This window comes from Canis lupus, chromosome 10, assembly GCF_003254725.2.
Source record: "Canis lupus dingo isolate Sandy chromosome 10, ASM325472v2, whole genome shotgun sequence".
Taxonomy (NCBI): Eukaryota; Metazoa; Chordata; class Mammalia; order Carnivora; family Canidae; genus Canis; species Canis lupus.
In genome coordinates this window covers 32,489,377-32,512,932 of record NC_064252.1, presented here as the reverse complement: position 1 = coordinate 32,512,932, position 23,556 = coordinate 32,489,377, and the positions used below count along the sequence as shown (strand labels likewise).

The following is a 23,556-nucleotide window of genomic DNA, read 5'->3' as shown; positions in this document are numbered from 1 at the left end:
CCACAAAAGGATATATTAAACACAGAGATCACTTTACATTTATTAGATTGGTAAATTTTAGAAAGCTGGATATTTTTTAAATGTTGGGATATAAGAATATAAGAACACTCATTCATTGCTAGTGGGAATACAGACTGATTTGGCTATTTTGGACAAAGCAATTCAGCATTTCTTAGTCAAACCAAATATAGGCCTATCTTATAACCCAGCAATTCCATTCATATGTATAAAGGTTCCTTTTTTTTTTTTTTTTTTTTTTTTAAACGTTGACTTCACATAGAGAGAACTCTCTGTTACAGTAAGAGGAACTAGCCTTTATTGAGCACAGGTAGGGGGTAGGAGGCTGTAGTTTATTTTTTATTTTTTATTTTTATTTATTTTTTATTTATTTATGAGAGTCACAGAGAGAGAGAGAGAGAGGCAGAGACATAGGCAGAGGGAGAAGCAGGCTCCCTGTGGGGAGCCCGATGTGGGACTCAATCCCAGGACTCCAGGATCAGGCTCCGGGCCAAAGGCAGGCGCCAAACCGTTGAGCAACCCAGGGATCCCCGGGAAATTCAAATAGATAAATATAAACGAGAACTAAAGAAACTAAAGAAAGAAAATAACTAAGAGAGAGACTTTATACATACCAATGATGATGATGTGTCTTGAATAGAAGGTTAGTTTAACCTCCTGCTTTTAAGGTTAAGAAAAATTGTACCTACATCACTGAGTTCTTTTATTATTAATAACACTTTTTCAGTTAACTGGATATTTCATGTGTATAACTGTCATGTAAAAACAGCAATAATTTTACCTTTTCTTCCAATTTTATGCCTCTTAGACTGCATTAGGTCTAGCACAATGATAATAGCAAGCATCTGTATCTTGTTTTCAATTCTATAAAAATTCTTCCAAAATTCACCCATTAAACATGATACTAGCTTTTCAGCTGGTATTTTTATATAGCCATATCAAAAAGACTTTGGGCGCCTGGGTTGCTCAGTTGGTTAAGTGTCCGACTCTTGATCTCAGCTCATGCCTTGATCTCAGGATCATAAATTCAAGCCAACACCTAGCATGGAGCCCACTTTTTAAATAACTAATTAATTAATTAATTAATTAATTAAATATAGCCTTCTATTTCTGTTTAGCACTAGTTTTTTTTATTAAGAATGGATGTTGGGGGCATCTGGGCGGCTCAGTTGATAAAGCATGCAACCTTTAATCTCAGAGTTGTTGAGTTCAAGCCCCATGTTGGGCATGAGCCTCCTTAGGAAAAAAAAAAAAAAAAAGGAAAAAAAAAAAGGAGAATGCTGAACTTTACCGAAAGTCTTCTTGCCATCTATGAAGATGCTCTTGTGATTTTTCTCTGCTCTGTTAGTATAGCGGTTTGTATCAATGCATTTCCAATATTGAATTATCCCTGAATTTTCAATATGCACATAGAATATATATTTTTAAATATGACTTTGTATTCTATCTGATAACTACATATATTTTATTCCTAAATAATATTGGACTGCAGATTCCTCTTCTTTTATTATGCTTAGAACAGTGCTTTTCATAGCACCAAAGTTACATACTCCTTAAAGTTCTGTAGAGTCCAACTATGAAACCATCTAGGCCTAATGCTTTTTGTAAAAGTAACTCTGGCAATATTCTGTATTTCTTCTGTAAGAATTGTGCTTTCACAGCAATGTCCACAACAGCGAAACTGTGGAAGGAGTCTCGGTGTCCATCGAAAGACAAGGATAAAGAAGCTGTGGTCTATATATGCAATGGAATATTACTCAGGCATTAGAAACGACAAACACCCCATTTCTTCAACGTGGATGGAACTGGAGTATTATGCTGAGTGAACTAAGTCAATTGGAGAAGGACAAACATTATATGGTCTCATTCATTTGGGGAATATAAAACATAGTGAAAGGGAATAAAGGGGAAAGAGGAGAAAATGAGTGGGAAATATCAGAGAGGGTGACAGCACATGAGAGACACCTAACTCTGGGAAATGAACAAGGGGTAGTGGAAGGGGAGGTGGGTGGGGGGTTGGGGTGACTGGGTGACAGGCACTGAGGGGGGCACTTGACGGGATGAGCACTGGGTGATATTAGCAAATTGAACTCCAATAAAAAAAATTTTTTAAAAAGAACTGTGCTTTCAAAAGATCAGTAAAGCAGAAAAGCATCTGGCAATCTAACTAAAAAACAAAAAGGAGAAAAAAATACAAATACCTACTAGTAAATGTAAAAAGGGGACTAGAACAGCAATTCTGGTGATAATTAAAAGAAAAGAATGGGGCATAAACTTTAACAATCCATATGAAAATGTAAGACTAGATTAAATGGTAGACATCTTAGGAAAATATGAATTATTATTAAATTAAATTACCAAACTGACTGAAAAGAAAACTTGAGAAAATTAATAAACACCAACAGAATTGAAAAGTATAACAAGATAATCTAATTCAGGAGTTGTTTCACTGCAATAAACAGAAATCTACTCACACTAAGTCAAGCAAAAGAAAAAAGAGGTACTGGAAAAATACTGGAATATCTCACCGACCTGTGTTCACGGAGTACAGTCAAGCTAAGGATTCTACAACATTAGGAATCCCTTATTCCTGCTCCTTTTTGAAACTGAATGGTTTCATTTGTTCCTTTCTACACGTGTGCCCCCTTTTTTTCCCCCCCTCTTTCTACAATCACTTTTCTATGCTAAGATTCCTGGCTTTTTATGGCTGTTCAGTGTCAAGGCCCAATACCAACCACCTAGAGTCTCTGTGTGCCTCTTCAAAACTTCCAAATTCCAAATGGTACAGCTTGGGTCAGGTATCAACTCTAGATCCAATAAACTGTCCACAAGAGAAAGATGAAAAATAGAGTACAGAGTCATAAGCTACTAAAATAAAAGCTAAATTCATCCTTTCAATAAGCATTTTGACATGGATAATTTAATGTGTGAACTGTGCAGGTTCCCAGAGATCAATACAAAAAGAATCATTCTGCTCCCCAAAGCCCCCAACCCGAAAGACTTTATGGGTGAATTCTAGCAAACCTTTATGGAACATAAAATCTCTGCTATTTATTCTGTTAGGGAGCATAGAAAGGATATAAAGTTACAATTTTATTTTACAAGGCTAACAAACAGGATCACATCAGCACAAACCTAACAAAATTAACTCCCAAAGCAATATCCAATGAATGCAATTACTTGCATCTTTTAAAAGAGATGCCAAAATTAACACATAAATATGCAATATATTTATATGCATTCATATTTTTTTTGCATTCATATTTTTAAACTACTACCAATAGTATACTTCTTAGGAGTGATATTGTAGAGATCCTTTCTTCATATTATATGAATTATTTATAATTATTATATTCTTCATCAGAAAAACATTTTTGAAAATTAAATAGCCTAGAATTAGACCACAAAACTTTAAAAACTTACTCTATAGTGAAGATAACAGTTCGGTAAGGATATTAGTAGTAGTCAAATGACCGACCACCATTTTGGAGGAAATCACCATCATATGTCAATATAAATTCTAGACAGAAGAAAGATTTTTATGTATAAAAAAACATAAGTGTATTATAAAACCATATAGATATTTATTTTATTATTTTACTTTGTTTTTGTTTTTTTTCTTAGAGAGAGAAAGAGAATGTGCACAAGCCAGGGAGAGAGAGAGGGGCAGTGGGAGAGGAAGAAAGAAAATCTTAAGCAGGCTCCACTCGGGGCTTGATCTCAAGACCCTGAGATCATAACCTGAGCTGAAACCAAGCACATTCTCCAGCATGTATACACTATACAATAATTTAATATTAAGTCATTAAATTTATAGCCTTTTAATTCCTGCTGGCCATTATCACTTGAAACAGCAAAAACTAAAGACACTACAAAAGTCTTTAAGATATTTAGTTTGTTGTTATTGTTGCTACTGAGAGGTAAAGATGGAATAAGATAAAAATGACAATGGGACACCTGGGTGGCTCAGTGGTTGAGAACATGCCTTTGGCCCAGGGCGTGATCCTGGAGTCCCAGGATGGAGTCCCAAATCAGGCTCCCTGCTTGGAGCCTGCTTCTCTCTCTGTATCTCTGCCTCTCTCTCTCTGTCTCTCATGAATAAATAAATAAAATCTTAAAAAAAAAAAAAAAAAAAAAAAGATAAATATGGCAAAAGCAGCTAGAGTCAATAGAATCCCATTTTTAAAATAGCATTTTTCCTTCTTTTATCTCTAGGAAACCCTAATACCCAATTAAAACAAATAAGCAATCCAAAACAAAAATATGTGAGAGTTTTAAAATGCCAAATCTTAAAATAAAATGTCAGATCTTAAAAACCTGTAGTTAACATCTTTAAGAATACTAATAATTATTTTTCCTATTACCATCAAAGAAATCATAAATCTCTCTAAATCCTCTGTAAAACAGAGCCCAACACTGACTGATGGCCAAGGCTAATTTCAGCTTGAGAAAAGCAAGCTATCACTTTCTAGTACATCTGATTCCTGTTTTAATCAGTTAAAGTTCTAGGCATATCAAGAGTCAAACCTGCTTATGTCAGTTGAACTTAACTATAATCGTGTAATTAAATTTTGTATGTACTGATTAAATGAATGTAGAAAGAAAGCAGTTTTTTTTGTCAACTCACCATGCTGTACACCTGAAATTAATATAACCCTTATGTTAACTATACTTCAATTTTCTTTTTTAAGATTTTTTTTATTTATTCACGAGAGACAGAGAGACAGAGAGAGAGGCAGAGGGAGAAGCCGGCTCCACGCAGGAAGCCCAATGTGGGACTCGATCCCAGGTCCCCAGGATCAGGCCCTGGGCTGAAGGCGGCGCTAAATTGCTGAGCCACTGGGGCTGCCCTATACTTCAATTTTTTTTAAAAAGTTGTTTTATTGAAAACTAAATTGAATGCTTCAAAATGGCTTGATAATAGGTGAATCACTAAAAAAGTTTCTAATTTCTAATTTATAACAAATCATAAGAAAAAATGTACTAAAGAAATGTTACTCAAGTTTGCTTCACAGGGGTCTTTAAGGTTTTAAGCAACTTTAAAAAAAATAGGCCGTATCAGACTATGGGTGTAATTTATGAGAGCCAACATGAAACTCCATCAATAAAATCAGCAGAACAATATTCACTTATACACTCACCCCCCAAGTACATGTGGAACATCTATGTTAACTTTTTGGTCTTAGAACCTTTTATATTCTTTAAAATTACTGAATAATCTCAAAGAGCACTATCTTATAGGTAATATCTACCAATTATTTACATGAGAAATTAAAGCTGAGAAAACTAAAACCCAAGACTACACCACCACACATTCCATTAGCCATCGCTGCAATAATGTCACTACTTATCACGTAGCTTCTAGAAAACTTAGGGTATACACATGGGAGCCAACAGTTTCAAAAGTTAAATAATGTCAATATTATTATGAAGACAGTTTTGGCTTAACTAAAAGTGTCTCAGGAGCCCATAAGCATCTCTGCACCAACAACTAAGAACCACTATTATAGGGCTGAAAAGCCAATAATGAATAATGAGGAAGCAACAATGAATTAATCCCTCTTTTGTGTAATCTGCTAAAGGAGTAATTAAGTACATAATTTCAGGTAGTTACAGATGCCATGGAAAATAAAACAGGGCAAGGAGATATAAAGGGAAAAGTGGGAAGTATATAGAAGTAGAGACAACTACTTTACATAGGATGGTCAGAAAAAGTCCCTCCCTGCCAAGATCTGACATAATATTCCAGGTAGAGAAGCAGAAAATACAAATACCGTGGAAGCGATGGGAAGATGCTGACCACAGAAATGGCCTGATCTGATCAAGGTTTTTAAAATGTTCCTCTGACTTCCACGTGGAACAGACTGGGAAGGCAGGTATAAAAATGAAGTAGGGATCCCTGGGTGGCGCAGTGGTTTAGCGCCTGCCTTTGGCCCAGGGCGCCATCCTAGAGACCCGGGATCGAATCCCACGTCAGGCTCCTGGTGCATGGGAGCCTGCTTCGCCCTCTGCCTCTCTCTCTTTCTCTCTCTCTGTGTGACTATCATAAGTTAAAAAATAAAATAAAATAAAAATGAAGTAGAAGTTAGGAGGCTATTGCAATGTTCTGGAAAACAAAATATTGCTGACTTCGATGGTATGACAGCAATGAAAGGGTAAGATTTGAAAGGGTAAGAAAGTTATTTTTAAGGAAAAGCCATAATAATTGCCAGAGGACTAGACACGAGGTTCTGAAGGAAAAAAGAAATGAAAAAAAGATGGCTCCTGGGTATTTTCAGAGCACCAACGTAAATGTTGTCATTTACTGAGAAACCATGGTAGGTGAGTAAGATGGAGGCAAAACCAAGTGGAAGACACTTATTTGGAATCCGAATAAAAACACTGGATATGGGGATGTGGAGCTCAAGACAGAGGTCAGGGCAGGAAACACATGATAGCAAATCATGAGGCATTCAAGTTTGTGACTAAATGAGACCACCTAAGGAATGAATATGGATAAAGAAGTGAGCAGAATTGAGATCTGGAATTTTGTCTTACACATCAAAAGCTGTCAAATTAACATATACTTATGTATGTTCTTTATGTTTGCCTTTTTCAGATAACTAATTGCTGGTTCCAATGGTATCAGATATTAGAGCTTTTTTGGTACTTTCTTTTTCTCATCAGGATATTGACTCAAGAATCTCTGGAACTCTGGAGATCCCTGGGTGGCTCAGCGGTTTGGCACCTGCCTTTGGCCCAGGGCGCTGTCCTGGAGTCCCGGGATCAAGTCCTGCGTCGGGCTCACGGCATGGAGCCTGTTTCTCCCTCCTCCTGTGTTGTCTCTGCCTCTCTCTCTCTATGTCGATCATAAATAAATAAATAAATCTTAAAAAAAAAATCTCTGGAACTCCTCTTAAACCAGTATTTCACTCCCTCCTTCCTCTTACCCACTCCCCCTTCCCACACACACACTAATCACCTCTACTACTACTTTCTCCCTCTCCTTCTCCTAGGGTTGTCTCCTCTGTGCTCCCAAAATCTGCATATTTTTTAAGAGGTCCTATTTAACATTCTATATTCTAATCATTTGTCCTTTAATGGTGTGAAGGTTTCTCTATGAGCAGGAACATTGACTTTCATCATTGTACCCCCAGTGCCTTGCAAAACAGGCTCTTAATGAATGTTTCCTAAATGAATCAAATGAAGGGCAAAGTGACCTACCCAAAATCAGTACCACTGCTACTCAGTAGGTAAATGGGGATTAGAATCTAAAGAGTCGGGTAGCCCGGGTGGCCCAGCGGTTTAGCGTCCATCTTCAGCCCAGGGTGTGACCTTGGAGACATGGGATCGAGTCCCCTGTGGACCTCCCTGCAAGGAGCCTCCTTCTCTCTGCCTGTGTCTCTGCGTCTCTCTCTGTGTCTCTCATGAATAAATAAATAAAATCTTTAAAAAAAAAAAAAAAGAATCTAAAGAGCCAGATAATTCTAAACTCACTTCAGTCTGTTATTCAAAGAACTCTACAGTGGGGCCTCACATTTTATTTTATATATCTTATTTCGTATTTATCACCCTGTCTTGACTAGAAGTCTGGTGATGTGCCCAGAATTCACTTTCCTCAGCCTGTCCAGAATCTGTGCAACCAACTTATGTCTTACCTCTCCCATAAAAACTCATCAATCCCTCAATCATGACTCTCCTAAAAATATTAAATGAATATGGCAGAGATTTTACTTAATTCATAGTGAATGAACCAATAAGATGTTAAAACTCGTTAAAATGAGAATCTGCCATACAGAGAGTTACACTGCTCATGCTACAAAATTCATATGAATGACATTAACAGAAATAATTTGCATTGCTATGGACAGGAAACATTTGTTATCAGTTTTCTAACTCTTAACTTTTTAAAATATTTTTATTTCAAGTGTAATTAAACACAGTGTTATATTAGCTTCAGGTGTACAATGTAATGATTCAACAATCCTGTAAATTTCTCAGTGCTCATCAAGGTAAGTGTACTTTTAATTCCCTTGACCTATTTCACCCACTTCCACACCCACCCCCTCTGGTAACCACCAGTTTGTTCTCTGTATTTGAGTGTCTTTTTTGTTGGACTCTTTTTTCTTTGTTCGTTTCTTAAATTCCACATGAGTGAAATCATATGGTATCATATCTGACTTATTTGACTTATTCTTTAGGTCCACCTAGGATGTTGCAAATGGCAAGATTTCATTCTTTTTTATGGCTGAGTAAAATTCCACTTTTTTTCCACATCTCCTTTACCCATTTATCTTATCAACAGACACATGAGTTGCTTCCATATCTTGGCTATGGTAAATAATGGTGCAACAAACACAGAGGTACATACATCTCTTTGAATCAGTGTTTTCATTTTCTTTGGATACATATCCAGTAGTGGAATTGCTGGATCATCTGGATTTCTATTTTTAATTTTTTGAAGAATCTCCATACTGTTTTCCACAGTGGCTGCACCAATTTGCATTCCCACCAATAGTGCACAATGTTCTCTGTATTTGAGTCTCTTCTTTGTATTTGAGTCCCGTTTTTAATTATAGCCATTATGACAGGTGTGAGGTATCATGCTGTGGTTTTGATTTTCATTTTCATGACTAGTGATGTTGAGCATCTTTTCATGTGCCTGTTGGTTATCTGTATGGCCAACTATCTATTCAGGTCCTCTGACCATTTTTTAATCAAATTGTTTTGTTTTTTAGTGTTGAGTTATATAAGTTCTTCACAAATTTGGGTATTAACCCTTTATCAGATATATTACCTGCAAACATCTTCCATTCACTAGGCTGCCTTTTTGTTTTGTGTATGGTTTCCTTCACTGTGCAAAAATTTTTATTTTGGTGTAGTCCCAATAGTTTAGTTTTGGGTTTGTTTCTCTGGCCTGAAGAGACATCCAGAAAAATGTTTCTACAGCTGATGTCAAAGAAATTACTGTTTTCTTCCAGGAATTTTATGGTTTCAGGTCTCACAGTTAGGTCTTTAATCCATTTTGAGTTTCTTTTTGTGTATGATGTATGAAAGTAGTCCAGTTTCATTCTTTTTCATGTAGCTGTTCAGTTGTCCCAGCACCATAACTTTTTTTTTTTCCAGAGTTAGAATTTAGTGATTTAACGGTTGCATATAACACTCGGCTCATTTTGTCAAGTGCTTTCCTTAATGCTCATCACCCAGTTACCCCCCCACCTATGTCCCCTCTAGCAACCCTGTTTCCTTTTTTTTTCTTTTTAAAGATTTATGTATTTATGCATGAGACAGAGAGAGATTGAGAGAGAGAGAGAGTGCGCGAGCCAGAGACATAGGCAGAGAGAAGCAGGCTCTTTGCAAGAACCCGATAGTTTCCTATAGTTAAGAGTCTCTTATGGTTTATCTCCCTCTCTGATTGTCTTATTTTTTTCCTTCCCCTCCCCCACGTTCATCTGTTTTTTTTTTGTTTTGTTTTGTTTCTTAAATTCTTCCATGAGTGAAACCATAGATTTGTCTTTAACTTATTTCACTCAGCATAATACCCTCTACTTCCATCCACATCACTGCAAATGGCAAGATTTCATTCTTTTTGATGGCTAATATTCCATTGTGTAGTATATATGTGTGCGTACACACAGACACACACACACACACACCACATCTTCTTTATCCATTCATTTGTTGATGGACATCTGGGCTCTTTTCATAGTTTGGCTATTGCAGACATTAATGCTATGAACATTGGGGTGCATGTGTCCCCTTGAATCACTATGTTTGTATCCTTTGGATAAATACCTAGTAGTGCAATTGCTGGGTCATAGGGTAGCACTATTTTTTTAACTTTTTGAGGAACCTCCACACTGTTTTCCAGAGTAGCTGTATTTTGCATTCCTACCAGCAGTGTAAGAGAGTTCTCCTTTCTCCATAACCTCACCAATATCTGTTGTTTCCTTAGTTTGGCCATTTTGACTGGCCAGCACCATAATTTTTATCTACACTTTGTCTTTGATCTCTTTTTACAGAGCTATAAAGCAGTCTAGACAATCAAGGACAAAAGTACATATCCCTAAATTAGAATAATACAATTTCTGGAGGGTCCTCTATATTCTGGAGGGTCCACTGCCCAGCATTCAAGACACAAAGTTATTTCTTCCATCTGTTTCCAAGTCACTGATTATTTTTCCCACATAACATGTCAAAACTCATCCTAACCTGCCTTCTTCAGCACAATGAAGAAAAAGTCTTGCCACCTTTGATTTCCATGATGCAGTACTTGGTAGGCTTCTCTTTCTACCTCTTTGTTTTGTTTTGTTTTTTTTTAATTTTTATTTATTTGTGATAGTCACAGAGAGAGAGAGAATGAGGCAGAGACACAGGCAGAGGGAGAAGCAGGCTCCATGCACCGGGAGCCTGACGTGGGATTCGATCCCGGGTCTCCAGGATCGCGCCCTGGGCCAAAGGCAGGCGCCAAACCGCTGCGCTACCCAGGGATCCCTCTTTCTACCTCTTTGATTATCCTCAGTTTCCTTCACCAGTTTCTATTCATCTTATAGAAACCCCCAAGATTTTGATGCATCTTATTCCAATATCATCAGTCATGTTTTACCTATTATGTAGGAATTATTATTCCCATATCCACAGTTCTAATGTCTATAATCTCCAAACGTGAACTTCTATTTTTTCCATTTCTCATGTTGATATCTTAGCAATACCTCAAATTCAGCGGTGACCTAAACCAAACTCATTCTTTTCCTCATCTAAATATGGTCTAATCCTGTGTTCTAACTTAATGGCTAATTGTCAAAGAGGCACAAAGCATGAGAATCTCCCATTCTACTGCCTCTCTGAAACTGCCTTTTTTAGACAGTCACCTAAAGTGTCCATCACACCTCTACAATCACTCTCTTGGAAGTTCTCCTTCCTTACAGACTTTTCTCTAATTGAAGCCTACATTATCTTTCAATGGACTACTGATAAAGCCTCCACAATGCTCTACTAGCTCTTTCCTCTATAATTTATTCAGCTGCCAAAGTTACATTTCTTCAAACGGGAGTCAACATTTTTCTGACTTAGTCCCACCTTCTGATCTGAGTTCTTACATAATAAGTATCTATCGTTTTAGGACATCCACCTACTTTCTACTCATTCTACTTCAGTTACTTCAGTCCAGTTGAGTTGATTCCACCCATGAGGCGCACAATTGCAGCTCACAGAAATGTTTACAATGACTGGTTCATAAATTGGTCATAGGAGAGCCACTGAAGTGCCACAGACTTTTGCTAAGACTTCTGGGGCAGAGGCATATGCTTTTACTTCCGTAACTACTATTGTTATTGATATATTTCACCACCAGAGGACAGCCAGAAAAGCCAAACCATATAAGTGAAGTTTGGAGATGCAAAGCGGGAAATCTGGTCCTGGAGACATCTTCTGAGGCCTAGCACCAATCCATGTCTGCAGCCACTTTCTCTTGGACTGTTCAGTTACATTTGCCAATAAGCTAGCTCTCTCTGCTTAAGCCTGTTTGACTCAGACAAAACCATCCAGAGTACTAAACCAAAAGAGTACTATATAATACCTCCTGTCCTTTCATGCACCATAGGATTCAGTTATACTAACAACTATACCAGTAGCAGAATACTGTGCATTCCCTCATATTATTTCCTTAGGCTGAAATTTTCTTCCCTCAGCCTGGATGGAATTCCTTCCATCTATCCTGTGATTATTCAGATTCATCTTATACTTCAAGGCTCAGCTCAAATGCCTCAATGAAGCAATCCTCTAAGGCTGGAAAATGAAGCAAAGGACTAGATTATACAAGGATTTTATACTATGTTATGGTTTTTGAACTTTAACCTAAAGGTAAAGAAATGTCACTGAAGGATTTTTAAGAGTAAAGGACATAAACAGATTTGCAATTTTAAAGGATCACTCTGGTAGCCCTACAGAGAATGAATTAGAGAAGGGGAAGGGGAACAATGATTCATAAACTACTCAAATAATCCAGGCAAAAAAGTTGACGGTATGTGCTAAAGTGACAATGGAGACAGAAGAATGCATTTCTATGATTATTTTATTTCTGAATAAATCCTTCTTTATATTGTAAATTCTCTGAGGGCAGAGAAATTATCTATTGACTTCCATTTACCCACAGAAATTAACAAAGTGACTGGCACACAGTAGGAACTCAAATATTTTCTGAATAAATTTAAATATAATTACCAATCTAATCTGTCAGTTGAACAACTGGGCAAATGGTAGTATTTTATATATGAAGATAAGATGCAGAGGAAAAGTCAGTTTGGTTTTGAGATAGAGATAATGGAGATGATCTCTGTGGTTTTTTATTTTTTTTAAAGAGGAGAAGGAGGGAGGTGAAGATGGGGAGGGAGAGACAGAATTTCAAGCAGGCTCCATGCCTAGCACAGGAGCCTGACACAGGGCTCCATCTCACAATCCTGAGATCATGACCTAAGCCAAAATCAAGAGTCAAAATGCTTAACTGACTGAGCTACCCAGGTGCCCCAATGGTCTCTGTTTTGAACAAGTTGAGTTTAAGGTAATACAATACATTCAAATAGGCAGGAAATTCATATATAATGGATGCACATCTGGAGATCAGGAGATATGAGCTGAAGATGATTTGTGAATTCTGGGTAAACAGTAACTGTCATTCATTCATTCATTCATTCATTCATTTATGAGAGACACACACACAGAGAGAGCCAAAGGCAGATGCTTTAAGCGCTGAGCCACCCAGGCATCCCATAACTTACTTTTTGAAGAGAGATGAGACTGCCTAAGAATGTACAATGAAAAAAGAGTGGAGATCACAGACCTAAGAGGCATTTAAGGGCTGAACAGAAAAAGAGAAATCAAGGAAGAACACTAATAGCTTTGGCAGAAAAACAGGGCAGGGTCCTCTAACCACTGCAAAGGGGGAGGTGGAAAATGTGGTCAGAAGTGCCCAACACAGTAAAAAGTCAAGGAATGAAACATTTTAAAATATCCTTTGGTTGAAAAATGTTTTGGTGGAGTAGATGAAGTGGAACCCAGACTAGGAGTGGATGGAAGGTTGAAAAGAAGATAAAGAAATGAAGTTAGCCAGTATTAGATATTTTGTTCATGAAGTTTGGCTATAAAGGAACTGAAAAACATAGTTGCAGGAAAGAAACATACTCAAGGGTAGGTTTTGTTCCTCTACTGGCTTTCTTGTTCTTACAGAACCCCCGACTTAAACATCTATATATGCTGACTGGAAGCAAACCAAAAGGAGGTTAAAGAAAGGATAAGAAAATAAATTATCAAAAATGAGAGTCATGGGGCACCTCTCATGGGTGCCTCTCAGTCAATTAAGCATCTGCCTTCAGCTCAGGTCATGATCTCAGGTTCCTGGGATGGAGCCCCATATCAGGCTCCCTGCTCAGCAGAGAGCCTGCTTCTCCCTCTCCAACTCACTCTGTTTATGTGCAAACATGCATGCTCTCTCTGTCAAATAAAATCTTAAAAAAAAACAAGAGTCACAATATGTGTATGTGTGTGGGACGCCTGGGTGTCTCAGCAGTTGAGCGCCTGCCTGCCTTCAGCCCAGGGCATAATCCTGGAGTCCCAGGACTGAGTCCCACATCAGGCTCCCTGCATGGAGTCTGCTTCTCCCACTGCCTATGTTTCTGCCTCTCTTACTTTCTGCGTCTCTCATGAATAAATAAATAAAATCTTTAAAAAATATATGTGTATGTGTGTATATCAAAGCATCATACTATACACCTTGAATATATACAATTTCTGTCAACTATACCTCAATAAAGTTGTAAAAAATATAAGCAGTTTAAAATGGGGTATAGCTGGAGACTAGTTTTGAATAGGGAAAGCAATGTCTCTTCTACCAAAATTAGACAGTGGAAGGAAAGAATGGGTAAGTATGTGGGTATATTTATAGATTTGGACTGAAAATTAAGAGATCTACGTGTGATAACGTCAATTGTATTTTAAACATGTTGAAGTTTAAATGTCAAAGATAATCCCTTCACTGAAAATTATTTCTCTGAATTTTAAGATACACATTAGCATCAAAGCTAAATGAAGCAACTGTCATACTCCTAAACCCTAGACTTAACAAAGAGAATTTTAAAAATATTTAGCAAATGCCTACTTTGTATGGGACACTATATTAGAAACTGTAGAGAATACAGAGAGAGCTCTCCCCCCTAAATATCCGTACAGCCTTTTACCTCCCTTTCTTTAGGTCTCTGTTCTCACATTCTGCTTTATTTCTCTCCATTACACTTACTACCACCTGACATATTATATTTGTTTTACTGCCTCTTTATCCTCCTGTACTAAAAGGACCTCAAGGGCAGGGACTTTTTCTTATTCACTATTCTATCTCCATTACCAAAATAGTGCCTACCATAAATATGAATGAAAAATAAATTTTTGGTTGATGAAATTGTACCTTCTCTTCAGGAAAAAGAATTGCAATCTGTTAAACGAAGGAAAAAAGAATATATGAGGACTGTATCAATATTTACAAATTAAAGAAGTATTTACTTATTTTTAATGATATTTGATGGTGATATGGGAAGCAATATCAAAAAATAGCCTAAAAGTTCACAAGACTGTAAAACATCCCAGACAACATGATAAAAAAGATTATTATGGAAAAGGTGGCATGTGGACTGGACCTGAAAGGAGTGGGTAGATTTTTTTTTTATGTGTACAATCCAATATTTTCTTAGTATATTCAAAGAGTTGTGCAACTATCACCTTCTAGAACATTTTCATCACCTCACAAAGAAACCCTGTGCTCCTTAGCTACGACCTCTCGGCTCGCCCAACCTGCCTAGCCCTAAGAAGCCACTAATCTACTTTCTGTCTCTACATATCTGCACATATTCTAGACATTTCATATAAATATAATCAAATAATTTGTGGAATTTTGTGCCTGGCTTCTTCACTCAGCATAATGTTTTTAAGCTTCATCCACGTTGTAGCATGTATCAGTACTTCATTTCTTTTTATGACTGAATATTTGCATATAAGTTTTTGTGTAGTATAAGTCTAAAAAGAGATAAGGAAAGAATTGAAATTTTTTAAAGTAGGCTCTATACCCAAAGTGCAGTGTGAACTCACAACCCTGAAATCAAGAGTGGCATATTCTACAGGACGCCTGAGTGGCTCAGCAGTTGAGCATCTGCCTTCAGCTCAGGGCATGATCCCCGGAGTCCAGGGACTGAGTTCCACATCGGGCTCCCTGTGAGGACCCTGCTTCTCCCTCTGCCTATGTCTCTGCCTATGTCTCTGCTTCTCTCTATGTCTCTCATGAATAAACAAACAAAATATTAAAAAAAAAAAAAAAAAAGGTGGCATACTCTACTGAGCCATAACTGAAAATATTTTAAATAATTTAATCCTAAATATGGGGCAGCCCCGGTGGCCCAGGGGTTTAGCGCTGCCTTCAGCCCAGGGTGTGATCCTGGGGACCCGGGATCGAGTCCCACGTTGGGCTCCCTGCATGGAGCCTGCTTCTCCCTCTGCCTGTGTCTCTGCCTCTCTCTCTGTCATGAATAATAAAATCTTAAAAAATAATAATAATAAAAATTAAAATTAAAAAAAAATCCTAAATATATCAAATTCAAGATAACGTTTTCACTGATAAGGCAAAGTGAATTTTCATAAAGTTTAATTTATTCAAGTCAAAGGATTATCCTTTATTTTCCAATAATGTGCTTCAAACTTTCTTTTTAAATGTTAAAGCATCCTTTTTAAATGAAATGATGGCAATATTAAAAGGTAATTCTGGAGGGCACCTGGGTGGCTCAGTCGGTTGGGCAACCTACTCTTGATCTCAGCTCAGGTCTTCATCTTAAGGTTGTGGTGGGTTCAAGCCTTACACTGGGCTCCATGCTGGGCATGGAACCTACTTTAAAAAAAAAAGTTTTGTTTATTTACTTAGGCAAAATAAATTTTATTAAATCAAATCCAAAAATCTAGGAAATGCTGTTGACTGAAGGAAATGGCAGAAGGAAATATGATAGAAACCACCAGATAGCCTGAATGCCAAGTAAGGAGATTGCCCATTATACTATGGTAAATAAAGAAATGAATAAAATTGTTTAAGTATAAAATTACTGACTCCTGGATGTCACTTCATTCAATAAACAGTAACTGAGCTATAAGTATATGAAAAGCAATGAATTTGGTGCTATGAGAACAGACTAAATAAAATTCTGTCCCTACCTTTTTATAACTTAGTCTCTAGAAGAAAAAAAGTCTATTCATTATTTCCATCTTTACGCGTCTTTTAGAAAGACCAATAGTTAATAGTTAAAAATAATCTTTTAAAAAGGAAAATATGAGAGAGAAAAAAAGAAAATATAGGACTATTCCTACTATGCTTACAAGTTATATTTCACTCATTTGACAGTGTGAGTGGCTGGGTGTACAAAGATAAGCAACATATAATCCCCATGCTACAGAAGCTTAAAGTCTAGATTTTATAAACTTATCAAATACTCTAGAAGAAATGGACTGCAAACATTTAATTAGATATTACTCACCTAGGGCTTTCAATTTAGTAGCAAATAACAAAAAAAGCACTTACTACTATCAGTCACATTTTAAGCATATTACATTTGTTAACTAATATAATCCTCTTTAACAATTTTATGAAAAGGGAATTATTATTCTATTTTTAAAGATACTGTTAATACACTAAAATATATTACATTTATCTTTCCTCAGAATTTGCATTAATGACATCAATTCTGCTAATGAATGCTTTTATATACAGTTATTATATCATTTCCATAAGCACAGAAACATACTGCAATTTCTCCAATCTTTAAAAAAAAAAAAAGTCCTCTCGAGTTCACATCCCAATCCAGGAACCATCATTTTTCTGATCCTCTTACAGCAAAACTCCCCTAAAAGAGCTGAATTGTCCCCCAAATTCTCTCTTCTCAGTCTCTCTTTGGCATTCCAGAAACTACCGAAACCACTCCAGTCAAGACTATAAATGGCTTCAAAATCCTAAATACGATTTTCAGTTTTTAGTCTTCATCTTACTTGACCTATCAGCAACACCTGACATAGGTAAAGCACGCTGTTGGAAACATTTTCTTTACTTGGCCTCTAAGACACCAAAACTCTTCTGGGTTTTCTTCTTATCTTACTAGATATTCCTTCTCAATTTCCTATGCTAATTCTTCCACAGCTCCACAATGTCTATACATTAGAGTACTGAAGACTCAGTCCTTGGACCTACTCTGTTTTCTATCTACATTCACTTCCTTATGTTCTCATACAGTCTCATGGCTCCACTAGAATTTAACTTTAACAGGGTAGGGATTTTTTAGCTATTTTTGTTAACGCTGAATGCCCTAAAACAATGCCTGGCATGTGGTAGGTGCATGATAATATTTGTTCAATGAATGGATGAACGAATAAATGGCTTTAAATGGTATCTACAAACTGATAACCTTCCAATTTATATGTCCTGCCTGGAACTCTGTCCTGAGCACCCAATATATCCAACTGCCAATCTGCCATATCTACCTGGATGTGTAATAAACATCTCAAACTTAATCAAGTCCTAAAGAGAACTCCAATCACCCTCCCACTGGCTTCTGCAAACAACTTCACTTAACCCTAGGTCCTCAAACCAACAATTTTGAAATAATTTCCTAATCCCTTCTCTTTCTTTAATACCACATATTCAATATGCTAACATTGCGGATTCTCACTTCCAAAATATGCCCAGCATTTGACTACTCACCACATCCACCACTATCACTATGGTTCAAGCGGCTATCATCTCTCACCTGGATGAATGCAACAGCCCCCTGTTTCTTGTCCACCTTCCTCCCCCGCAATTCACAACTATGATCAGAGAAATTTTTTCAAACTACTATATACTTGACTTTCTGAGACATGTACTGGAAAAGGACAAGCATTTTTGTCTGTTTCTTTCCCTGCTACCTCCCTGGTGTTTAAAGCAGTGCCTGGTAGACAGTAGTGATCAATAACCTATCTGTAGGGCAGCCCCGAGGGCTCAGCGGTTTAGCGCCGCCTTCAGCCCAGGGCGTAATCCTGGAGTCCTGGGATCGATTCCCAGGTTAGGCTCCCTGCATGGAGCCTGCTTCTCCCTCTGCCTATGTCTCTGCCTCTCTCTCTCACTCTCTCTTTCTGGGTCTCTCATGAATAAATAATAAAATCTTAAAAAAAAAAAAAAAACCCTATCTGTAAAACAAACGCTTTCATTTCCACCAGGGGGCCTAAAAATCATCTAGCCTGGGATTTCAGGAAAAGATCATAAAGCTTGTCGGAAGATTTTTTTTTTCAGTGCTCTAATCCCTAGAAGGCTTTATACTTTGCCTAGAAAGAAAAACTGTGCTTTGTCTCGTCAACCACAAGGAGGAGTTGAGAGGAACAGCTGAGCAAAGAGAAACCAGATGTTTGCCTTGCTTTTCCTACGGCGACCTCGAGGTGGAAGAAAAGTGGATTTGGAAGTGCCTCTACTGAATGAAAGATTTTCCCCACACTATGAGTTACCTAGACACACACAAACGTAAACACCCAAAGCCGCGATCCTTCCGAAAGCCGCCAAGAAGCCAAGAACATCAATCCAGCGGCCACTGAGAACCGGGAGGGCGTTTCTTGTGCTCCACCGCTAAGAACTGCCCCACAAAACCAGGGGAAGAGTTTCCAGTGGCGCGGAGGCACGTAACTCACACACGAAGGCCGAGGTGATCCAGGCTGCCAGCACGCTCCGGCAGGGAACTACTAAGCCAATTCTACGTACTACCCGAGGCACCTCTAATCCGAAACGGCCTAAGGACGGCGGCCCCGGGTCTAAATTCTCAGGTCCGGCCGGCTGCGGGTCAAACCCTGACCCGTTAAACACCGAAAGCCCCAGGTCCCACGGCATTTCCACTCACCGCCACCTGTTGATGCCCACATTGGAGGAGCCGGCGAACCAGGGGTCGAGGATGTAGACGCAGCGGATGGTGTCGGCGCCCTGGATGCACTCCTTCAGGGCGGGGTTGTCGTGAAGCCGGAGCCCCTTTCGGAACCAGTGCACGGCGTTCACCCCCATCCCGGGGGCGCGGCGGGTCCTCGCCCAGGTCCCCCCTCCCCAGATAGTCAAGGAAGGAAGGGCCGGCTCATCCCCGTCACCTCCGCTTCCACGGGGAACCGCCACACCCAAGCAGTGGGGACAGGGCGGCAGCGGGGGAAAGGGCCAACCGAGTCCGAGGAGGGGGCCGCAGAAGGAGCGGGCGCTGGAGGCGCAGCTGGAAGATGAATGGAGGTTGCCCAGTCAGCCGAGTGCGGGTGTGACGCCCTTTAGGAGCCGGCGCCCTCCGCCACCGCTCGCACGAGGCGCATCGCTCCGAGGCCTCGGGGCCCGGCAGTGAGCACGTTCCACGAGCCCGAGCCGCCCCGACGGCCCCGACCGGCGCCGGCAGCCCCAGGAGGTTCGTCACGGAAACCTCGCCCCACCGAGGCGGCCCCTGAGAAGAAAACGGCCCGCCTGAGGCCAGCCACCGAGAGGGAGGAGCGGAGATCCAGCCACCGTCGGCCACGCAGTCTCTCGGCCCGGGGAAGAGGAGCGAGCACCGAGGCGGTGGTCGAGGCCGCTGGACGGTTGCCGGCCGGTGACCGGTCCCGAGGCTGCCCGGGTGACTCCGCCGCCACCGCCGCGTCAGCGGCCTCGGCCCCGCCCCCGGCTCCTCATTGGAGGGCGCGCTCCCCACGTGACCCCCGGCACCTCACGTTTCTGAAGTGTGTTTACTACAGAGGCTCCGACTGAGGAATCGGCTCGCGATTCAGTCGCTTCTAGGCGGCGGCAGCTGCTTGATCTCAAAGCCGTCGACCCCTGCTCAGACTCTGAGCTCTTTTCCTCGGCCCCTTTGCTCCGCCGGCTGGTCGCCTAGAAGCGCGCGCGGTGACCACAGGCCCCATGTGAGGGACGGCTTAACCCCGCCCCTGGAGGCCGTGAGCGTCTCCTATTGGCTGAAGTTCTCTGAGACCCGGATGAGCACGGGGATGCGGGGAGCTCGCGGGCGCGCGCTCGGCTCCGATGGTGCGCGTGCGCTCTCGCTGCGTTCCAGAGGGAAGGAGGGCGCGGCCGGCGGAGGGAGCGCGCTCCGGGATTCCTCCTGTGGCGTTCCGGGAAGGCCTGCAACAGCCGGGGGTCCCCGGAGAGTCGGCGGAGGAGCCGGAAGGGGAATGAGCGCTGGACGCGTTGGAGGCAGAGAAGAAAGCTCCGTTAGACTTCAGGCCCAGCCTTGTGCAGCCTTCAGTGCAGCCTTGGCCGAAAAACCCGACTTCGGAGTGCGTGGAGCTGGCGCGCTCCTCCCCATTCTTCCGGCCCTCGCGGGGTGGGGATGGCTCCCTGGGGCCCCACCTCCATTCTTCTGGCCCTCGCGGGGTGGGGGTGGCTCCCTGGGGCCCCACCTCCATTCTTCCGGCCCTCGCGGGGGTGGGGATGGCTCCCTGGGACGTGTTCTGGGGAATAGGGGGAATGGGCAGGGCGGGTGCCAGGCACCCGGAATCCCCTCATGCTGTATGTGTATCTTCAACCTGTCGGCCCTGATTTCTCACCCTTGGTGTGATTAACAAGCCTCTTCGTAAAGAGGCCTTCGTCCACCTTTCTAGCGACAGTGAGCCTCAGGCCAGGGCATTCCTTTGGCCGTGTGATGCCCTTGTATTCGTTAGGCGATGGCTGAATGAACCAGGCACTGTAGGTACCCGAGGGAAATAGACAAAAGCCTCAGCATTGGTGGATTTTACGATTATGTCTCTTAACCTTCCCACGTGCTATTTTTTTCCTTTATAAAATGCTCTTCTTTAGAATGTGCTACTCACCACAGCAACCTTTGAGCTATCTAGTGTATTTCTACACAGGCCTTTAGACTCAGATGAAGTGCTACCTAATTTGCAAAAATATTCCTGTCGTCCAGAGCAGATTTAGGACAGACACCCATCTCCCCAGGTGTGTCTCTGATACATCACCCCACATACTATTGTGAAAAGTAAATGAAGGGAACCTACTTTAATACCTAGCATGAAGTAGGTGTTCAATAATAGTATTTATTATCATAATAATGTGTCTCTGATTTCCTCTAAAGTGTGACTTCTCAAGGACAGGGTGGCTGTCCAGTTTGTTTTTTGCACCATCAATACACAGTAAAGAGCCTGACACATATGCACTGCAATGTTTATTGAATGAATGAGTGAATGAATGAATACTCTCTGCCACCAATGTGTCCAGCAAGGTTAAAAGGAGGAAAGATAGGGCAATTGTTGAGTTGTGTCCTAAAATTCATATAATCCCTAGTACCTGTGAAGGTGACCTTACTTGGAAATAAGGTCTTTGTGGATGATCAAGTTAAGATGATGTCATTAAGGTGGGCCCTCATGCAATATGACTAGCGTCTTTATAAATTTGGACACAGAGGCAGACCCACACACAAAGAGAATGGCTTGTGAAGATTGGAGTCATGGTGCCATAAGCCAAGAATTATTCAAAGCTAGAAGAATGACCTGGAACAGATCCCTCTCTAACACCTTCAGAAGTGGCATGACCCTGGAAACACTTTGATTTCAGATTTCCAGCCTCCAGAAGGATGAGACAATAAATTCCTATTGTTCTAAGCCACTCATTTTGTGGTACTTTGTTATAGCAGCTCTAGCAAACTAATACAACAATACTGTAATTTTAATCATGTAGTGAGCCAATGTGTGAGCCAATGTCTGGATAGTCTTCCCTAACCTTGCTTCTACTGCCATAAAAAGGGCATAGCATCTTTTCTCTGGTTTCTGAAGAGCATTTAAAGCTATATATATGAAAACCCTTTGTTCTCTATAAAGTATTAAATATTTGTTATTCTTATCAATGGAGATGAGCCTTGGGTAATTACCACCCTGAAAGATCCATCATCTATGCATAGGATGTAGCACACAGAGTTGTGCCCTCACTTGGATTGCCTCGTTCTCCGGGGTATATTGTACTTTTTAAAATAATAGTGTTTTATGTTTCACTTTACGTAGTTTTAAAGTAAGTAGATGATGCCTAAAGACATCATAAGAATTGCTTTCAAGCATCCAAATGAAATTGTGGAATGGAGAGAGAGAATATTGATCTGTGTAGAGTTGACTTATGTTTACTAATTGTTCATTTTTTCTAACAGGCAGCTGTATGTGGGGGTATGTGTGTAACTTTCATTTACACATAAAAATACTGACTTACTATAAAAGTGTCAGTACTGTCAGCAGTGCATTCCTCAAAGACTAAAGGGTTTTTAATGGCACACAGGTAAGGTTACTCTAATATATCTATTTGTGGGGATGCCTAGGTGGCTCAGCAGTTGAGCATCTGCCTTTGATTCAGAGCGTGATCCCGGAATTTGTGATCGAGTCCCACATCGGGCTCCTTGCATGGAGCCTGCTTCTAGGCTCCCTCTGCCTAGGTCTCTGCTCCTCTCTCTATCTTTCTGTGTCTCTCATGAATAAATAAGTATATAAAATCTTTAAAAAATATGTATCTATTTATGGAAGGAGTAACCATTTAATAATTGCTATGATTTATTGAGTACCTACTATGTGCCAAGCATGTTAGGTTATTATTAACCCTCATAATCTTCTGAGGCAGCTTATTATTATATATTAATAACTTATGGCTGCTTTGCTGATAAAGATACTAAAGCACAGAAATACATGTAAGTTAAACAAGATGAAAAACCAAAACCGGGCAGCTCTGGTGGCTCAGCAGTTCAGGGCCTCCTTCAGCTCAGGGCATGATCCTGGAGACCCGGGATCAAGTCCCACATCAGGCTCCCTGCATGGAGCCTGCTTCTTCCTCTGCCTGTGTCTCTGCCTCTCTCTCTCTGTGTCTCTCATGAATAAATAAATTAAAAAATCTTAAAAAAAAAAAAGAAAAAAGAAAAACCAAAACCATTTGAATCCGATCTCCTTACTTACATATACTGTCCCTCAATGCTACCACCATTCACCTTCGTTTTCAGAGTGAGTATTTATGATTAAAGGTATAAAGGAGGGATGAGGAGCATTGTCAGAAATTTATGAAAGGGATGCCTGGGTGGCTCAGCAGTTGAGTGTCTGCCTTCAGCTCAGGTTGTGATCCCAGAGTCCTGAGATTGAGTCCCATATCAGGCTCCCTGTAGGGAGCCTGCTTCTCCCTCTGCCTGTGTTTCTGCTTCTCTCTGTGTGTCTCTCATGAATAAATAAATAAAATATTTTTAAAAAATATGTGAAGTTCTGGTCGGCTCCAACATCATGGGGTAGAAAGAGTATGGGACTAACAAGAAGAGACTAGGTAATTAACTGGCCATTAATTAGTTGATGATCTTGAACAAGTCACCTAAGTTTTCTTAGCCTGATTAATTCATTTATAAAATGAGTGGATTGGACTAGATGATTTCAAAGTTTTCTCTACTATTTAAAAATGCTAGGACTCTACAAACACAAGTGTGTAAACCTCTGAATTGAAGGACTGTGTTCTCTCATGACCCCATCTTGCAGAGGCGATTTTTGAGA

The 23,556-nt window shown here is 40.2% G+C and overlaps 1 protein-coding gene and 1 long non-coding RNA gene across 5 annotated transcripts in view; one reads left to right on the top strand and one right to left on the bottom strand.

Annotated features, from left to right (window-relative positions):
* Positions 1 to 19,711, bottom strand: part of CRY1 (cryptochrome circadian regulator 1) — a 112,591-nt gene extending 92,880 nt beyond the window's left edge. For 3 of the 4 annotated variants that reach the window (XM_049115344.1, XM_025461824.3, XM_049115345.1), the window contains exon 1: positions 18,936 to 19,691. In XM_049115344.1, the coding sequence (XP_048971301.1) occupies positions 18,936 to 19,093 (158 nt within the window). In that variant the 5' untranslated portion in view covers positions 19,094 to 19,691. Of the gene's footprint in view, positions 1 to 18,935 lie in introns of all 4 variants that reach the window. The other variant, XM_025461814.3, reaches the window with a different exon arrangement.
* A 14-nt stretch (positions 19,712 to 19,725) lies between these two features.
* On the top strand, positions 19,726 to 23,266 carry LOC125755924 (uncharacterized). Its single transcript, XR_007413503.1, has 2 exons — positions 19,726 to 20,331; positions 22,191 to 23,266. It is a non-coding gene; the product is annotated as an uncharacterized LOC125755924 (long non-coding RNA).
* Positions 23,267 to 23,556: the final 290 nt, after the last annotated feature.